The 20499-nt window shown below is 42.5% G+C and overlaps 1 protein-coding gene across 3 annotated transcripts in view; it reads right to left on the bottom strand.

Annotated features, from left to right (window-relative positions):
- Positions 1 to 20499, bottom strand: part of Arid4a (AT-rich interaction domain 4A) — a 68020-nt gene that overhangs the window by 13063 nt on the left and 34458 nt on the right. For 2 of the 3 annotated variants that reach the window (XM_029484880.1, XM_029484881.1), the window contains 9 exons: positions 12317 to 12389; positions 11062 to 11156; positions 10810 to 10907; positions 9514 to 9745; positions 5437 to 5696; positions 2965 to 3162; positions 1124 to 1208; positions 677 to 742; positions 284 to 425 (listed from right to left, as the gene is read on the bottom strand). In XM_029484880.1, coding sequence (XP_029340740.1) covers positions 284 to 425; positions 677 to 742; positions 1124 to 1208; positions 2965 to 3162; positions 5437 to 5696; positions 9514 to 9745; positions 10810 to 10907; positions 11062 to 11156; positions 12317 to 12389 — 1249 coding nt within the window. The remainder of the gene's footprint in view (positions 1 to 283; positions 426 to 676; positions 743 to 1123; positions 1209 to 2964; positions 3163 to 5436; positions 5697 to 9513; positions 9746 to 10809; positions 10908 to 11061; positions 11157 to 12316; positions 12390 to 20499) is intronic. The other variant, XM_021179405.2, reaches the window with a different exon arrangement.

Raw genomic sequence — 20499 nt, 5'->3', positions numbered from 1 at the left:
CAGTTATATTTTGGTCAATGATGGCTGCATATACCTGAGGCCCTGTTGTAAGCTCTTGTCACCCAGGGACACTAGCCCTTTAGTTCAGTAAGCATCCTCTATGACATTTGTGCAATGATGAGGTCCCCTTAGAATGTGTCCCATTGTTCAGTGATGCATATGTGTGTGTGTGTACATAATATATATATAGTTTTAAAAGTCAACAATCCTCAGAACTGAGCCCCTTCTGTCTCACCAGACAGAGGTATGCTGTCTGTCACACTGCCATGGGCATTTCTGGTACCTGATTTTCCTTCACTGTTTGACGTCTTAGATAAACTGTATGGCATGTTTGGCGAAAAAGTAGATTTTAAAGGCGGTCTTCCCCGTTTGGACTTCTGCCTCTCTTCATCCCTCTTTTCGTCCTTTTCACTATCTTCTTTATTCTGAGTAATAACAACAAAATGCATGAGAAAGGCCAAGGCCTTTCAAAAATGAACATTCCATTTTCTCTAAGAAAATCTATTAACTCCAAAACAAAAAGGTCAGTTAATTTAAAAGTAAAATACCAGTATGCGCTTATAGAAAAATCTAGAACAGTTTTCTAACCCATTCATTTGAACAGAATCACTCCCCCTGGCTCATTTCCTGCAGAGGGAATGAAAGGCATCAGAAACAGACAAAACACTAGGCAGACCTCTACAGCAGGAACCGGACAGAAGGCGTGGCCAAGTGTACAGTGGGCCAGCAGGCAGGGTTGACACTGTGGAGGTGGAGGGAAGAGGAGAACAGTGGGTTTCCAGGGTGATGAGGTCCTCTGTGTGGTTCTAAGGATGAATAATGGCATTACACATCTGCCCAAACCTCTACAGGCACAGAGACCCAGCGAAGTCTTACACCTCTGATGTACACCTACCCCAGTGTAAACTGTGGGTATTTACCACTATAACAAATGGGCCCCTCTTGTGAGGGTAAGGGGCCGACAGTGCGTAACACAATACCCACTTAGGGCAAAGAGCACATGGGAAATTCCTGTACCTTCTTATTTTTCCTATGAAGGTAAAACTATTAAAAAACAAAATCTAACAGAAAAGATACGTGAATAATTCCCACATCTATAAGTGTTATGAATGTGTGGACATACCTTAACTTTCTTCTTTTGTTTTTTCTTTGGTCCACCTTTCTCCAAGGGCCAGATTATCCTGTCAGCTTTTACCCATTCATCATATCTTAAAGAAAAAAAATTCACCTTTCACTATGTGAAATATATTCATTCACATTCACACACACACACACACACACACACACACACACACACGCCCTAGCAGTGAGATAAAAAGTCTGTTCCTGCTGGGCAGTGATGGCACACGCCTTTGATACCAGCACTAGGGGGCAGAAGCAGGCATATCTCTTTGAGTTCCAGGCCAATCTGGTCTACACAGAGAGTTTTGGGGCAGGCAGGGCTACACAGAGAAACCTCAACTTGAAAAAACAAAACAAAAAACAAAAACACTCAACCCTCAAGACAACAACTAGAAAAGAGCTTCTTCGAGGTTCAAAGAGAGGACGGGGTGGGTAAACTCCCAATTCTAAACTATCTGTAGTGCTTTGTTTTCAGTTCTCAAAATTGGAACTTACAGATCAAATAGAGTAAACTACGCAGAATTAAGTAACACTTCTTGCATTATGCAAGTGCACAGATATTCATATTCAGTAACACTGTAGACTAGTTGCCATGGAGACGTGCAAAGCTCAAGTATGTACAGGTTTTAGCTGCTCTAGATACCATGATGCTTATACTACAGCTAAAAAATCTTCTCCCATATTACCCAATAGCTAACTAAGCCCTTTGGAACAGAGGGCTAACAATACCTTATATATCAATATTTCTTAATTTGAACATTTATTAAGGGTCTACTAATATACCAGGAACTATAAAATATACAGGGAATAGAGAGAACAAGACCTGATTACATGCTGATATAAAAAAAAATCTATATAATTAAATACAATCTTCTAAACGCAGTAAGAAAGATACATACTTGATTTAGGGCTAAAAAGAAGAAAACCTCTTACTCCTGAATTTCCCAGGACACATCACATCAAAAAAGGAGCAGGCCTCTCTGGAGGACCTCAGCATGGTCCTCTCTGGCCTGGTCTGAGTGATGTGTCAGGCAGGTGTCACGGCCACATCAGGGCTCTCTCACACAGATGTCCCATTTTAGAAATAGGACTAAATTACCCAGAAATTATAAGGTTTCTGGCCTCAGTGTTGCTCTAAGCTGGTCTGACTGAGACGCCCTTCCTTTGAATGCAGCCAACTGTACAGACAGACATGTCTGCTCCGGGCTCACAGGGGATCAAGACAGGAGAAAAGACAACTTCCTAATCATGCCTGAACACAGAACAGGAACATTGTCCACGCCACAGAAATGGCAAAATATCCTTTTCCTCGTGACTAATGAGTCACTTCTGCCTCTTTACCAATTATAGGATTAACTTTGATCTAGCCGTCGCTCCTTCCAGGTGAGGTTTATTAAGAAAGCCAATCATGGAATCACATCAGCTTCCTGACTGCATCAGCACAGAACAAAGACTTTCTCAAACCTACCACACAGCGGAAGCTCAGATCCAAGTCCTAACCAACACAGATTTTAATTACTAAGCCAACTCCAAACTATTGTGGTACTTGACACTGGCTTGACTTCTGCAAAAGGAAACAGAGGCATGTGCAGCCTAGAGTTGTGTCCTTGCTCCTTGACAGTGCTGCAAGGTTCCCAGAGCTCTGTACTAGCCCTAGTTCCTAAAGTGGAGCCCTGAGCGCTCACAGACTCAGCCCCATGGCTTCCTGTCTTGTGGTCTGCCTCCCAATAAGAGAGTAATAGACTCAGTTGCTTCAAGGGCAGATCCTGTTGGTCTCTGGTGGAAGCACTGGTAATATTTAGAGCAAGGTGTGCCTTATAAGCGCACAGCTCCACTGCTCACCTGACGTTCCATCCGTAGTAATGCACTAGGTACAGAATCTCCCCGTCGTCCATCTCGGTGCTTTTGATGCTGGCTTCATAAATTTTCTGAGTTTTTCCTCGTCCGTACTTGACCTTCACTTTGGTTCCCGTCAGGCAGGGCTCCGTGTCGTCCTCCTCGTCCTCCCCTTCCGAGTCACACCGGCTTTCAGTCTCTTCCCTGCAGTGAATTACAACATTGATAATGCTACTAATAGCTCAACGGAGGGCAAACTAAGAACTGAGAAAAGATCCAGCACGTTGTGTCTTGACAACCCGAGTTTACCTCGGTGACATGTCAGTGGAGGAGGAGGAGGAGGAGGAGGAGGAGGAGGAGGAGGGGATTTCATGGACCATTTACCAAGGAGCTGATGACGTAAAGGTACACTGCACAAAGGCAAACCCATTCTTCTTAAAGGCCATTCAAGAATCACGGTTAATGACGATGCAGAGTCATAAACAAATCACTTTTAAACCAAAAAATTTAAAAAAACATATGCCCTAGAATGGTCGTTAAGATTCATTCAAATGCCACCTTACCTGGGAGAATTTTCTAAAGCTATTTTGTAAATTCTTGCAACTAGTTATCTTAAGTCTACTTTAGCACTCCTGTCTTCTCACTTTACAAGACACTGTTTGGTGGGTACCATGATGAGCAAAGGCTACCTCCCATCGGAACTCTCCCTTGGTCTGGCCTCTGCTTTAAGTGAGGCTCTTGTTGGAATCACAGCAGAGCGACGGCTGAGCAGAGCTGTGCAAGTCTCTGCTGGTTCCTACTTCTAGCTCCTCTCCCAGCAACTTTTGTTTTGATAATTAGACACGAAGGGTAGTCATATGAAAAGCCCAGCAATATTTTACAATTGTATCCACAGAGTGTATCGCTGCCTCAGAGATGGCTGAGGTGTTCTGCGAATTTCAAAGCTTCAGACGTGGTCTTAAGGAGCTGTGAGGGTCGACAGTACTCACAGGCATCTTTCAGTGGCCCTGGTACATGGCTGAAGCTTTCCTAGCTAACCTACTTCAGGAATATTTGCTCTCCAGGGACACTTCTCATAACTGTTGTGAAGAAATCATTGTAAGTACTGGAGAAAACCTACTTAAACAGAAATCTCCGTGGGCCCTGATACAGACTGGGACTATGTGCTGGCTGCTGTTTGTACACTCAACTTTTATTTAGTAAAACAGAATGTTAACCTTTGCATGGGAGACTGAATTCTTTGCTCTAAAATATTTGCTCCATTTATGTTAAAAGTATAAAGAATCTTAGCTATACTTATTTACAGACTCATTATTATAATTAGAACTTTTTAAGTAGCTGGCCTTTGCTTAACGTCCTGCTTAGATGTTTAAACTGTACTCACCGTTCGCAGCTGCCAGATAGCTCCTGCTACTTTTTAAGTCCTGTATTCTACTTCGTGACGGAACTTTTAAAGACTAGCCTAGTGCACAGCCAACTGCCAGCGCTCACTGTGTCCTCGCCAAGCACCGGACGCCTCAGCTGCTCACCAACAGTGTCTGCTTCTCTACCACTCGCTCTCCCATGGGCCATTCACCAACCCTGCCAGCTCAACTGGATACAGCAGGCCACTGTCTCCAAACGGAGCATAAAGACCTCAAACGTGTAGAAAAGGTATCATTACGTGATAAAAATCACTACAAAATAATGGGAGAAAAGCTTCTACTTTCAAGTAAGACTGTTACGCTGTTGTTCTAAAACTTGATTTTTAGTAACACCTAAAAACTAGTCAATTCATTTGATCACATGTGCAGAATGGCCCACTACGAAGCGTGGTGAGACATTACCTGGATCTAGCTCAACTGCTGGATTGGGGGCTATTTTTAAGTTACTTCAATCCATGCAAGTCTAATACATGGAAAAAAAAATACTGTTTTCACTCAACAGCAAATAGAGTGGACATTAAAAAGCTGGATTTTATTGATGAGATGTGGGGAAAGAATGTATTTTCTAAGCTAGAACCAGGGGTGCATGCCACATTCTCCAATACAATAACTGGAAAAAGGAAAGTGTCTGAAACCAAGCTGACACACAGAAGCGTCTCTCTCTCGTCCTGTGCACCCATGTTCATTAGCTTTCCCACATTGTACCTTTTTTAAAATGGAATTTTGCTGTCGCTGTCCCCGCTGTCCACTTCCTCCATTTTCTCCAGTTCCCTTCCCTGCTGTCAACTGCAGGACCTTTCTTTTCACTGGGTGGCGCAGCCTTCTTTGAGGCCACTGTTTAGGGCACAAGTGCTATTAAATGGTGCGACCAGTATATTCTCCAATTCCGAAAGGCGATACACATCATCTTCACAATGTGTCTCACCTTCATTAGACAAGAGGAACGGAAGTCCCAATAAGAAGACATCCCCTCACACCTGAATCTCTAAGCAGGAACAAAGTGCAGCTGGACCCCAGACAGGTGCCTCTGGAGGACAGACATAAGACAATGTACCTCTCTTGGCTCTTCTCTTCCTCTTCATCTGAGTCTCTCTCAGAGTCATCTGGCTTTTTAATCTTCTTCTCTTTGTTCTTTGGTGTGCTCTTCCTCCCAAACAGCAGCTCATGCTCTCTCTTCGCTGCTGGGTCACCATCGTCATCGTCATCACCTGCGTCCTTATTTTCTAAATCATCTCGGAGGAATTTGTCTTCGATTTTCTCTTCCTCTATTTCCTTCTTGATACAATTTGCATCTCGAACAATTTTCCTTCTCCCCTAGTAGAGGAGATAAGAGCTTTGAGAAAGGAAACGCTACAAGAGAGAAAGACACCTTTACAGCTTTCTCTGAAGTCTCCACAGTAGTGACTATGCTGCGTCCTGGCATGAGATCAGAATCTGAGAACTAATCAACTCAGGACTATTCTCTTCCATTTGCAAGCAAAAGAATCATCAATATAAATCTCTTAATTATGTCCAACATTACCATAATCCCTGGACACAAATACCCAAGGAAGCCCTTTTCCCCTGGTGCCTAGCGTACAGCTCAGTGGGAACGGGGCATGAGCAAAGCCCTGGTTTTGGCACCTATCACCCCACCAACACCCGCAAAGTCTCTGCTCACAACATTGTTTTATTCTATTCTGTTTGGCAGCGCTGGGGCTTTGCACACACTTAGCAAGTGTTGTCCTCAGGGCTCCATCCCTAACTCTATACTGTTAGCTATGATAAAAGAGTTTAAATGAATCATTTCTATGCCAGGGATAGAATTTCCCACTAGTAATACTAGGCTCGAAAGACAGCTCAGAGAGAAGGTATGTCCTTGCCACCAAACCTGATGACCTGAGCTCATGACCTGGTCACATGGCCATAAAAGTGACTCCCACAGATTGTTCTCCGACCTTCATGCATGTGTACACACACAGTAAATATTAAAGTTATTAATAATCTTCAAAAATATTGCCCCTAACTTATGGCCTCTTTGAAAGTTCTGTGATCTCTAGTCCTAGCATGTATTTTTTTTTTTTTTTTGGTTTTTCGAGACAGGGTTTCTCTGTGTAGCCCTGGCTGTCCTGGCACTCACTTTGTAGACCAGGCTGGCCTCGAACTCAGAAATCCGCCTGCCTCTGCCTCCCGAGTGCTGGGATTAAAGGCGTGCGCCACCACGCCCGGCTTCCTATCATGTATTAAAGCAAAACTTAAATATCAATTTATTTCACTACAATAAAAATCAAGTATCAGGGGCTGGAGAGATGGCTCAGAGGTTAAGAGCACCAACTGCTCTTCCAGAGGTCCTGAGTTCAAATCCCAGCAACCACATGGTGGCTCCCAACCATCTGTAATGGGATCTGATGCCCTCTTCTGGTGTGTCTGAAGACAGCTACAGTGTACTCATATACATAAAATAAATAATTTTTTTCTTTTCTTTTTTCTTTTTTTTTGTGGTTTTTTAAGACAGGGTTTCTCTGTATAGTCCTGGCTGTCCTGGAACTCACTTTGTAGACCAGGCTGGCCTCGAACTCAGAAATCCACCTGACTCTGCCTCCCAAGTGCTAGGATTAAAGGCGTGTGCCACCAGGCCCAGCAAATATCTTTTAAAAATCAAATATCAGTATATTTAAGTGATTCTGCTTTAAGGATCTACTGGCATCAATATCTAAATAGTGAGCTTTTGGTCTGGAGAGATAGCTCAGTGGTTGAGAGCACTGGATGCTCTTCTACAAGGCCCAAGTTTGGTTCTCAGCACAGTGGCTCAAAACTGCTTGTAAGTCCAGCTCCAGGAGATCTGACATCCTCTTCTAGATTTTGAGGGTACACACGCACAACTGAAATATACATACATACAAAAATAAACTAACTAATTAAGTAAGTAAGTAACTAACTAAGTGAGATTTCTTTGAATAAGTACCAAGATCTAATGGGTTACAGGAGGCACTAGTCTTGTCTTATGAAGCTGCTCCCAAGCATCTTGCACGTCAGCTGTGAAACTGGTGAACCTTTTTAAGATGTTCTAAACTTTGCTTCAGGTCCATCTAATATGATGGCAGAAGGCTTCCCTCCTCTACTCGGAATTGACAGGGATTTGAAAGAAATAAGAAAGGAGCTGGGAAGGCGGTTCAGCATCTAAGAGAGTTTGCTGTGGAAACTCGAGAACCTGAGTTCAAAGTCCTGCACCTGCCTTAAAAACAAAACAAAACAAAACAAAACAACAAACCTACACATGCACCCACACCAGTTCTAGGGGTTAGGGGAAGAACGGGGGAAAACAGCAGGGCCACTGGGAACTGCTGGCCACAGCCTACCTCCAGGTAGTGAGAGACCAGGTGTCAAAGGATTAAGGCAGTAAGAAAGAGAACAAGACACCCGGTATCTTCCCATTTGCAGAGATATGCGCATGCACCACACGCACACGCGAATACACATACACACACACACAGACACACCTCTAACAGGTCAACAGGCATGGTAGAGTTCACTCTTATCATTCCACACTTGGAAAATGAAGACTGAAGGGCCAAAAGTTCAAAGTTATCTATAGCTACAGAGTGAGTTGCGTCTCCCCTGGGCTATATTAGTCCCTCTTTAAAACTGAAATTAACAAAATAACAAAACTTTATTTACTTATTAGATAACAGAACAGTCAGTGTACAAATAAGATTTCTGGGGGCTGGGGGGATGTCTCAGTGTCTCAGTAGTTAAGAGTACTTGATGCTCTTGCAAAGGACCTGAATTCAGCACCCATAAGATAGATTAAAACCATCTATAACTCCAGCTCCAGGAGATCTGGTGCTCTTTGCTGGCCTCTGTGGGCTCCAGGTATGCATTTGATGCACAGACACACATCTAGACGGGTGTACACATAAGATAAAAATAAAGAATTCACCTTTCCCTTTTATTAAACATGGCCTCACCAACAAATAAGATATACAAGGAGCTGAAGCCAGGCACGGTAGTGCATGCCTTTAATCCCCACACTTGAGAACAGAAGCAAGAAAATGTCTGTGACTTTGAGGCCAGCATGGTCTAGGACAATTAGAGATACATAATAGACAGACCATGTCTTAAAAAAAAAAAAAAAAAAAAAAAAGGCTGGTGAGATGGCTCAGTGGGTAAGAGCACCCGACTGCTCTTCCGAAGGTCCAGAGTTCAAATCCCAGCNTTCCGAAGGTCCAGAGTTCAAATCCCAGCAACCACATGGTGGCTCACAACCATCCGTAACGAGATCTGGCGCCCTCTTCTGGAGTGTCTGAAGACAGCTGCAGTGTACTTATATATAATAAATAAATAAATAAATCTTTAAAAAAAAAAGAACGGAAATTCTTGACAGTGCGGCAACCCATAAAATGGTAAGTCATGCTATGTAGAGCTCACTGGGCATGGATCAGATAGTGAATGGCAATCCTTCATAAAACCTTAATCAATGAAGAGGAATACAGGGGGCGGAGGCGAGGTAGATGGGAAAATACAAATCAATGTACGCAGAGATGAAGCCGTACAGCATGCACACAGATTGATAGGAAGCGAGGTAGTTTGGGACCTAGAGGTGATTCATTCAACTACCTAATGAGCGCTTTCTGTGTGCTGTGCGTCTTTATTCTAGAAGCCTCGGATCTCATCAGTGAGCAAAACCAACACTCAGCCTTGCCTTCATGGGATGCAACTTTAGTACAAAGGGAGGAAAAGAGAGCAAACCAATTCAGACCGAACAAGTACATCCCAGATAAGAGGAGCGAGAAAGGAGATAGGAAGCAATTAGAGAGGCAGCAACCAGTGCACGCAGGACTGAGCCAGACAACAGAGCCTTGAACGGACAGTAACAGAGAGAGGAGGAGTGTGTGTGTGTGTGCGTGTATACTGTTTTTGTCTGTTTGGTTTGGTTGTTTAGGGCAGGGTTTCAGGCTGTGGCATAGGCTGGCAGGCAGGAGGAGTGTTAAGCACTGTCTGTAGAAAGAGGCTGCTCTGATGACCTTGCTGCAATATTACTAAATCCTGGAACATCAACTAGGTTTTCTACACAAATAGTATGCACATACATTAAAATGTCCACAAAAAGTTCAAGCTAATGCTTGAAGCAGAGAAAGCTACAAGCACTCACTCTTGGCGACTTTAGTTCTGTGTCTTCTCTGTCGCTTTCACTGTTTGAGTCCGTATTCTCCTCGGGCTCACTCTTCACGTCCGGCAAAGGCATTTCCGGGGCCGCTTTTAGAGCTTCGTCCATTGAGTCTTCAAAGTCTTTTTTTTCCTCTTTTACTTTTGGTTCATGGTGGTGAATAGTTCTGAACTGAATATTTGCAGAACGGCAGTACTCCTCAAAACCATAGAGATACCTAAACACACAACATTTCATCTTAGGAAATCGTAGTCTGCATTTCATGTGAATACGAGGTAAATGTGTAGGAAAACCTGAGCCATTTTTAAAGTATTCTTGGTATGTTAGTAAATGCCTTTGATACAATCAACAAAAAATAACATTTACATTATGATTCATAAAAGCAGCAAAATTACAGTTATGAAGTACCGAGGAATATAATCTCATGGTTGGAGGTCACCACAGCATGAGGAACTGTGTTCAAGGGTCAGAGGGTTAGGAGGGTTGAGAGCCACTGCTCTAGAACGTGCACATAACCAGAACTGCAGACGGTGAGCGGATCTGGAGATGGTGTGCACTCCTGCATCTCAGACTTTTAAGAGGAAATCAGCATCACATGGGAAGTGGAGAACGGTAGGCTATGACTCAGGAAACCTTTCAATCCCACGTGACTGCTAGCTTAAACTTTTAACATGTATGGCCCTTGTCTGCAGTGGTAATTAAAAGAAGGCTGTTGGCTGTTCCCTGTAAATGATTATTTGGGGGCAGGAGGGGTGCTGCTCAAGACAGTGTTTCTCTCTCTCCCTCTCCTCTCTCATTTGTTTTTTTCAAGACAGGGTTTCTCTGTGTAGCCCTGGCTGTCCTGTGACTCACTCTGTAGACCAGGCTGGCCTCGAATTCAGAAATCCGCCTGCCAACAGTGTTTCTCAATGTAGCCCTTGCTGTCCTGTAACTCATCGTAGGTCAGGTTGGTCTTAAACTCAGAGATCCTCCTGCCTCTGCTTCCCTGAGTGCTGCAATTAAAGGCCTGTGCCATTACTGCCTGGCTTAATTTTTTACTGATTCTTTGTGAACTGCACTTCATACTCCCCAGTCCCACTCACCTCCCCATTCCTTCATACCCGCCCTCTGCCCTTGCCACCTCTCCACAAAAAGGCAAAAAGAACAAAACCAAAACCAACCAAACAAAAAAAACTGTTGTCAAGGAAGCTGTATTATGTAAGGTCTGTCATACAATATACCCTTTTGCCCAAACCACTTTACTTGCTAATATTTATTCTTTAATGAAGTTGGACAACTTACTTTCTATAAGCAGTTTTTACATTGTAGGAAGCAGCTGAATTCAAAATTGGAATGCCAAGGTCCATATAAATTTGCTTCCATACAGCCCCACTGTCAATCTGGAAGATTAAGATTTTTGTTAACAACTGTCAAAGGAAATAATTGTTACACTAGCAATGTGTGTTCTTTAAGAAAATGCCTACGTCAGTGCAGCATCAAGAACCAGACTTCTCAATGCACAAACACATATTTCTAAAGCGACGGTATACTTACATTGCCACATCCCCCCTGATGATAGACCAGTCTAAAGAGTTTGAAGAGATTGAGATCTTTATAGCCCAAAACAGGTGGTTTGTTGATCGGAGTACCTTTTAAATGTCAGAAGGAAAAAAATAAAGCATTTAGTCAAATGAAAAATACTAGTTTGAAAATAAAAATACTGACTTCTAATTCAACAAAATTCATTCACTGAAGGTATACATTTAAAGGTCCTTAAACCACATAAGACACAAAGTCTTTCTTCTCTGTGTTCTGTATGCAGTTTTGTGGGCTGTCTGAAATTTAGGAGTTGCACATGTCTACGGTCAATCAAGTTGCCTCTATACCAAAGAAATGGCTAAAATTAAATTAAAACTTGACAGTGCTGGTTGTGGCCCAATGCAGTGTGAGAAGAAGCAGGAGGGCTGCAGCTCCACGCTTGCTGCGGTTCTGTGCAAGATTCTTCAAAGCCACAGAACGTCTAGAGCCAAATGACCCACGACTTTGTAGGACTGAAACCTGCCAGCGTGTGATGATTTATAATACTTCTCTTTCTTCTACCTCCATGGAAATCCTATCCTACTCAGAAAGACGTTGATGTCTGTTATCTTCAGCTCAAGGAGAACAGGGTTCAGGTGAGTCTACTCTCCATGAGCGCCTTACCACTGTAATAAATTACTATGCATTTAAGGTCCTGAGTTCAATTCCCAGCAACCACATGGTGGCTCACAACCATCTGTAATGGGATCTGATGTCCTCTTCTGGTGTGTCTGAAAACAGAGACAGTGTACTCATGTACATAAAATAAAATAAAGTACTATGCAGGGTAAGCAATGTTATGATTGGTCACTTTTTAAAACTTTTTTTTAACTTATTTAGTATATGGTGTTCTACATGTATATATGACTGCACACCAGAAGAGGGCAACAAGTTTCATGTTACAGATGGTTTGATCCACCATGTGGTTGCTGAGAAGTGAACTCAGGTCCTCTGGAAGAGCAGCCAGTGGTCGTAACCTCTGAGCCATCTCTCCAGCCCAATTGGTCACTTTCTATTTCTATTTTAGTCTTCTTACAAATACAAGGTAGATCTAGTGTAATTATAAATAATGATTTCCAATGTATTCTACTTGAATAGCTTATTTTTATTCATCTAAGTGCCATCAGGAATAGCGGGTTCATCGGCTTTCTCTGGACTACAAGGCACTCACTCCTAATACGGCAGAAACAATGCACAGACCTCACTCACAAAGCCACTAAGAAGAGCGTACCTCTGTCTTCCATAAACTTATAAAGCTGTTGGAGGAAGTTGTCCCTCTCCTCAGGATCAAGCTCTTCCTCAGGCTGTAACGGAAAGCACAGGGAACAGCAAGAGATCAGTGTGACCGCTGTTGGTGTGAACCCCTGGTAGTCACACTGTAATGCTGTGGCTTTGTTGCTGGTCTGGGACTCAAACGCTAGGCCTCCCAAATGCTAGAACAGTGCTCCACCATTGAGTTCATCCCCAGCCCTTAATTCACATCTGATAACGCAGACCCACTGCACTGTCCGCCAGTCTCTAGCCTTCAGCCCACCTTCCGCTGTGACTCTGCCTTGAGTCCCACCAGAGACTAACAAGAGTCAAGAGAAACAGATTCCAAATTAGAGCAAGAGGACTGTTTTGACTTCATTTGGGGAAAACCAAAAATATGGCCCATACAAATATATTGGGAGACAAGCACAATAATAAGAAAAGTATTTTTATAGAAAACAGTATCACTGAATGAATATAAGCAAAGGCTGTAAGGTCAGTGGCAAGAGTTTTCTGTTTAGATGAGACTTTTTTAAAATTAATTTTAAGTCCTTTAAGTAAATCATATAAGTCATACTTGGTCCAGACGCCCCCCCCCCCCACACTTTTCTCTAGTGCTTGCCTCCTTCTGTATTGGCTACTATAACCCTTTAAAGCATTTAAAGACAAGATTGTGTCACCATGTCAAAAGAATGGATACTTCTTACCTCTGCTTCAAAATAAAACAAAAAGAATTGTTTACTAGCAAAAAAAAAAAAAAAGAAAAGCTGACACATAATTACTTAGTTGTGTTTGTGCACCCTGCGCTCCCCTACCTCTATAAAAAATAAATTTCCAAAACCTACCAATTTAAGTGTTCCTATGTACTAATTACATAAATGCAGTAGTGTTTTCATATAATAGTATTATGGATTAAAATAAACAATCCTTGGGCTGGCAGGATGGCTTAGTGGGTAGGGCACCACCAATATGTTTAATGGCCTGAGTTCAATCACTGGGTCCCACATGATGGAAAAAGAGAATTGATTCCCACAAGTTTTCCTCATACCATCACACAGGTGCCAATCCAAGCATGTAATACATACATGGTATAAAAATATAATATCTGCTGGTATATTACCTATAAATATTTATAATTTTTCTGTTTTTGTTTTGAGACAGGGTCACAAGCAAGAAAGGCTAACCTCAGCTCTGTAGGTGAGGATGCCCTTGAACTACTAACCATCCTGTTGTCACGGGCTCTGTGCTAAGACTGAAGATATACGTCACACTAAGTTATAGAAATTATTTAAAATTCAGCAGTACTATGGAAAAATTAGTAAAACACGAATGTTTCTTCCATATAAAGGATCATGTCTTTAGAAGATACCTTTCCTATGGTTCTAAAAGAATAATTCAAATTTTGCCTTTTAAGAACCATATTCAGATGAAAAGCAATGTTCAGGCAATAAATATTGATTATTCAGGGCTTAGAAGGCAACAGGCACTTTAAGATCATGTTATCCTTTAAGAAGTTTAATAGCTAATAGTATAGCCAGAATCGATGAACATGCAGTGAATTAAAATATATAATAAAATCTAGGAGGCAGGCAGATCTTTGTGAGTTCAAGGCCAACCTGGACTACATACAACAGCTAGAGCTAAATAATGACACTCTATCTCAATAAAACCAGAAATAAATAAAATAAAAGTTGTTCCCTAATGCAAGCAAAGAAAAATCAACCCTCTAAATGCAAACATGGCACAAATAAGGTTGTATCAAGCTATGCTAAATTCTTCAAGGTTGACTGTATGCTTTTACAGGTTAAAAACTGATAGTTTATGGGCATTAAGTTAGTGGATAATAAAGAGTATTCTAGGGGCTGGTGAGATGGCTCAGTGGGTAAGAGCACCCGACTGCTCTTCTGAAGGTCCAGAGTTCAAATCCCAGCAACCACATGGTGGCTCACAACCATCCGTAATGAGATCTGGCGCCCTCTTCTGGAGTGTCTGAAGACAGCTACAGTGTACTTACATATAATAAATAAATAAATCTTTAAAAAAAAAAAGAGTATTCTAGGCTCTGTGAGGAACTATGCCACAAAATTTTAAGTTCAGGTACAGTTCCAAGATATAAAAACAAAATTAGTAAAAAATTCAATTTACATATACCTACTTTCTTGAAAGGAAATTCCCACCAAAAATAAGTAAGCTATAAACAAAGTTTTAAATTTACCTGATGGCTTTTGCAAAAGCTAAAATTGCTAAGTTGGATAGAGAGTTCCTCATCATGTGTTTCAGGCACTAAGAAGTGCCTTCTGCCTGGGACCCCGAGCTGCTGCTGTTTGCTGTCCCTCCCTGGGCCTTCTCACACTCTAGCTAGCACCTCTGAAGGACTTAAGTGTGGGAAAGGGCAGAAAGAAGAAAGGTAGAGATTCTCTGAACTGTGAGACTTCTTCCCTTCAGGGAATCAAAAGCAACTCTATACTTGGCAAACCTGGTAGAGCAAGCAAGAGGATCTCAAGGCTCCAGAACACTCCTGGATGTGAATGGGTTCTGCTACCCATAGTCTACGGAGGATTACGAGCAGTGCTTTACACTACCAGGCTCAGATCCTTCTGACATGAGGCATTATGTCTTCAAATTAAGTTCAAGTATTTATCAATAGTTCTATCATCACTCAGGAGCTGTGCAAGAGCACTGTGGATGGAAATGAGACCACGTGACCCCTTCTCATTTTGCTGCTTTGATTCTGCCGAGTGGTGTGGACAGACACAAGAGGCCACACCACATAATGTAGTGTGCACAGTGCGGGAATGCGGGGTGGCACGACCAGTTCTGCTCCGGAGAGGCTGCCGTTGTAATAGTAAAGAAAGCCTTTCCTTTCCCTGTGACTGGCAGTAGTCCCCGAACAGCAAGCAGGAGCAGATAGGTCCGACAGAGAAAAGCCATGATCAGGAAAGGGCTTTGTCACAATGTACTAAATAGCCACTACTTGGTATCATATAGACAGGACATTTTGTAAAGGATTAGAGTCATGTTTTTGAAGTTCTCAGTCATGAATCATGAATGAAACGAAGGAATAGGGAAGCAGAGGATGCCATCACTCGGTCCACAGGGGCAGGGAGGAGGAGGGAGAAAAAGGGAGGAGGAGGAGGAGGAGGAGGAGGGAAGATCAGCCCTGCTCTGAAGGAGAGGGAGTGGATGAGAGCAGGAGAGAGACGTTCCAGGGAGGGTTCTGCTGGTTGGATTTTTCTTCCATGCCTATCTATGCTGGCAGTACTCTGTAGGTCTGCCAGTTTGACACACGGCTACTTTATGCACAGCTTTAATCTCTGATGACTGGCAAGCATTTAGATAATCATTGTGTGATGAAAAGACATCTTGCAACTGAGATGAGAAGATGTTCTTGCATGTTTCACACTGGCCGCGGGTAAAACCGAATGCTCTGCAGTAAAGCCAGGAAAGCCGGGAAGGCCAGAATGTTTCAAGCTGTCCACACATGGGCCACCTTCTCCACACATCTGGAAGCAAGTGCTCATTCAGAAACAGCATCCACTCCGGCGACAAGCGGGCTTCACACTTCATCTGGATATAATACAGTATGCTACCCTGTTCAGACGGGGTCTCCTGTAATCTAGGTTAGCCTCCAGTTAGTGTCGATCCTCCTGTCCAAGTGCTGAGATTACAGGCACGTGCCACAGATGAAGCAACACACACCTCATTTCTGCTGTTAAGTTTCCTAGCCAGGAAATCGACTTTACAGACTGCAAATCCGGAAGGTATCCAAACTGTCAAAACTGGAGGCTGGTTTGAAACTTGTAGCTATCCTCCTGTCTCTGCATCCCTAGTGCTGCGATTACAGATGAGCATCACAGCTAGTTTAGCTTTCCTTGTGTCTATCCTGTGCTACTTAACAATGAGAAGACAAAGCTGACTACACTCAACACGAAGGAGCCTCCAGCCGCGTCTGAGTGGAGGCTGGGAGCTAGGAGACACGTGGATGTGAGAAGAAGGTGAACAGGGGTCAATTCATGAAAGCCCAGACTTCAAAGGCCAGGATGAAAAATAATATATAAAATAACAACAAAACCCAGTACCGAATCAGTGTTCATCTGATATGGGTGGAAAGCGATTAAAGGGTTTAAACGAGAAATCTTTGAATCTTTGGCAAGGTACAGAAAACTATCCCAAGTTGGTTGGAGGAAAATATTTAAAAACAGAGAGAGAGAGAGAGAGAGAGAGAGAAACCTAGACTACATTGTGTAAGAAATGAGATATTTTGAAGAAAAGAGAAGTTGTGTCAAAGACTGTTCTAATTAACTTCAAACAACAGTCCAACAACTTGTTTCACACAGCAATTTCCCAAGATTTTACATAATCCACATTTATTCATTCTTCACAAACTAGGTGATGAGGATTTAATATGGGCCATGCACCCTCGCTGCCAGGGTACCCTGGGGAGAAAGGAGGAAGAACAAAATCCCTGGCACACCTTGTGTCCATTTACAACAGAGAAAAGGGGAAACAGAAACCTAAGTGCTTGTGAAAGCGGAGAGTTTCTCATAAGAAAAAATGAGGAAATAGAGAAGGTACTGGATAGCCTACTGAGCTAGCGAGTCTGCTTTGAAGGCACGATGGAGTACTGTATCTAAGTACTTCCGTCCACAGTCACACACACACACACACACACATCTCTTAGATATACACATTCATACTGATAAGAGGGTAGGCAGTCTGCAGATGAAACCCACCGAGTCTGTACAAACAAGCAAAACCTGACTTGGGTTAGTCAGCTTCCCCTGTTCAAACCCTAACAGGTGTGATTTTAACAGTGACGAGAAAAGGCTTATTTTACTGCTGGCAGATGTTCTAATACAACAGACATTACAGTGCCTCAGTGGACTAGTTAATAACGACTTCAATTTAAAAAGAAAAATATTTTAAGAATATGTTTTAAAATTTATTTAGTACTTGTTAAATGTGCATTGGTGTTTCACCTGCATGTATGTCTGTAAGGGTGTCGATCCCTGGAACCGGAGTTACAGACAATTGTGAGCCCCACATGGGTGCTGGGAACTGATCCTTGGCCCTTGAGAAGAGCAGTCAGTGCTCTTTTTTTTTTTAAATATTTATTTATTTATTTATTTATTATACGTAAGCACACTCTAGCTGTTTTCAGACACTCCAGAAGAGGGCATCAGATTTTTTGTTACGGATGGTTGTGAGCCACCATGTGGTTGCTGGGATTTGAACTCAGGACCTTTGGAAGAGCAGTCGGCGCTCTTAACCGCTGAGCTATCTCTCCAGCCCCAGTCAGTGCTCTTAACTGATGAGCTATCTCTTCTCTAGCACGCAAAACGATTTTTTAAAATATTTATTTATTTTTTGTGTATGAGTACACTGTTGCTGTCTTCAGACATACCAGAAGAGAGTGTTGGATTCCATTACAGATGGTTGTGAGCCACCATGTGGTTGCTGGGAATTGAACTCAGATCCTCTGGAAGAGCAGTCGGCGCTCTTAACCACTGAGCCATCTCTCTAGCCCTAAGAATATTTTTTAAGTGGCTAAAATGTTCAACAGTTAAGAATGCTTGCTGCTCCTGCAGAAGTATTTGACTCTCAGCGTCCACACAGTGTCTCTCAGGTGTCCCTAATTCCTGTTCCAGTGGATCTGATGCCTTATTCGAACTTCCCTAGACGCCAAGCATGCACACAGTGCACAAACATACATTCAGGCAACACACTCATACATATAAAATGAAGTAAATCTAAAACAATGAAAAAAGAAAAGGCTTGTTACAATGACCTGCACCTGTGGTCTCAGCTACTCAGGAGGCAGAGCCAAGAGAAATGAATGAGCGCAGGAATTCAAGGTCAGCCTGGGCAGCAGAACAAGGCCACATCCCAGAAAAGGTGAGGGAGAGGGAGGGAGAACTTAAAATAGACAGTTAATGAACAATCTACAAAGTTAAAAAAAACAAAAAACAAAACAAAAACAAACAAACAAACAAACCCCAACTATGTACAAAGTTTCAAATACAAAACCAGATAGTAGAGCAGGAAATAGAAGGCTACATTTGCTATCCCAGAGCTTGGGAGGTAAAGGTAGGAGGAATTCAAGGTCATCTTCAGCTTCTCAGCAAAGTCTGAGGACAGCCTAGGCTTCTAGAGCTCCTGTCTTAAATACACAGGGATGGTGAGATGGCTCAGTGGATAATGGTGGCAGGTTGCTACCAAGCCTCACAGCCAGAGTTCAAGCCCCTGACCAGCATGACTGGTGAGCCTCCTCTACCCAAATAAAATGTACATAAATAACTAACTATAAAACAAAAGAGAAATAAGTTTAAAAAATTAAGTTGGCAGTATTTGTGTAAGGTCCAAAGGTCCTGACAGCAGTGAATTTCCTGAATAAATAAATCTGGAATAAATGTGACATTAAGTAATGCCAAGTACACTGCTTTGAAAAAAGAGATGATATTACATAACATGCTTTAGAAATATTTCAAGTAAAAAGTTAAAAAAAAAAGCCCACCTCTTTTGTGTCCTAAAATTATTTATTCCCAAAGGGATCACATGTAGTTTCTGGTTTAAAAACACTAGCTTCAGATCTAGTGCAGAGACCAACCTGGGGGAGGGAGGGGGAGGGAGGGGGAGGGAAGGGAGGGAGGGGGGCGGGCCAGCAGTTATGTGCTAATGCACTGGTCTAGGGAAAGCCATCGATTGCCTGGACCAAGGGCGGCAGAGTAAAAATGTAAAGAGGTGGGCAAAGTAAGGAGCTATTCAAGGAGGTAGAAGACAAAGGGTTTGTGTCTGAATGAATTCAGATGGAAGAACCAAGAAAACAATCAAGGTGCCTTCTGTGTATCTGGTTTAGGCAACTGGGTGTGGTGCTTTTATTAAAATAGATTAGGAATGGCCAGGAAGGGAGGTAATCGAAGCTGTGGGCATACTGAGTTTGAGTACTTATAAACATGAAAAAAATTCCAGACAGTTTTAGATAAATGTCTGTAGCCAAGAGACATCTGAGGTGTACACAGAGATTTGGGGTCATTCTATCATTTAGTTGGGAAGTAAACCAGAAAACAAATGTAATGTCATGCCATCTGAAAGCTACTAAGGTGTCAGATGAGATAAGACACACTGTTGTCTGGCTAAAGGTCTCTGGTGACTGCCAGCAGTTGTTCTGGTTGTGATGAGAGGACAAGACACCACAGTGGCAGATGCAACTGAGCAACCTGGACAAAAGGGTAAGCACAGCCAGCCAGCCAGACAGACAGATAGACAAGTGGAGGACACTTGAGGGCAGAAGAGGTGGGAACAGAACGGAATGGGCTAAAGAAGGAGAGGGAGCTGATACTCAGACCCCGATCCAGAGCAGAACCCCAGGGACCTGGCTCTCAGAGGGCGACATGCTGTCAAGTGTGCCTGGGAAAAAGAACAGGCTGTTGGGTCTAAAGTCTCCTCTCATGCGGTTTATAATCTACTCCCACCTAAAACTTAGGGGGTTTCTTTCCAAAGCCGGAGTGGAGACAAGGTGACATTCAAAGAAGATGACTTGATTGCAATCACTGAATTACCCAGTAATAGTTGGAGAACCAGTTAACTCTGATCCTAAAATTTACAGAAATACCATTCCTCAGTGTTACACACATGCCAAACACTTCCAGGAGCACAAAGGAAGTGATATATTTACTGCAAAATGCTGTTTTACAACTTAACCATCCCACTTAAAATAATTTTATGACTCTTAAATTTCAACAGTTAAGTAAACCTAATAAATTATTTTTCCACTTGAAATGATATCTACACTATAATCAAGATGTGATAGCCGTGCTCTCATCAAGACCATTTATCTTATTTATTTATTATTTGTTTGCAAATACTGCATGTGTGTGTGTGTGTGTGTGTGTTTCAAGACAAGGGCTCTCTATGTAACCCTGGTTGTAGACCAGGCTGGCCTCAAATTCACAGAAATCCTCCTGCCTTTGCCTCCCAGGTGCTAAGATTAAAGGCATGAACCATCACCAGCTGGTTATCATCAAGTTTTTAACATCACTCAAACCTCTTATATGACCACTAATATAAGGTATGATTACGTAAAACTTTTTTTTTAACCATGGAGAGATGGCTCCATGGTGAAGAGCACTGGCTGCTCTTCCACAGGACCTGGATTTGATTCCC

This window comes from Mus caroli, chromosome 12, assembly GCF_900094665.2.
Source record: "Mus caroli chromosome 12, CAROLI_EIJ_v1.1, whole genome shotgun sequence".
Taxonomy (NCBI): Eukaryota; Metazoa; Chordata; class Mammalia; order Rodentia; family Muridae; genus Mus; species Mus caroli.
This window is presented reverse-complemented; position numbering and strand designations above follow the sequence as displayed.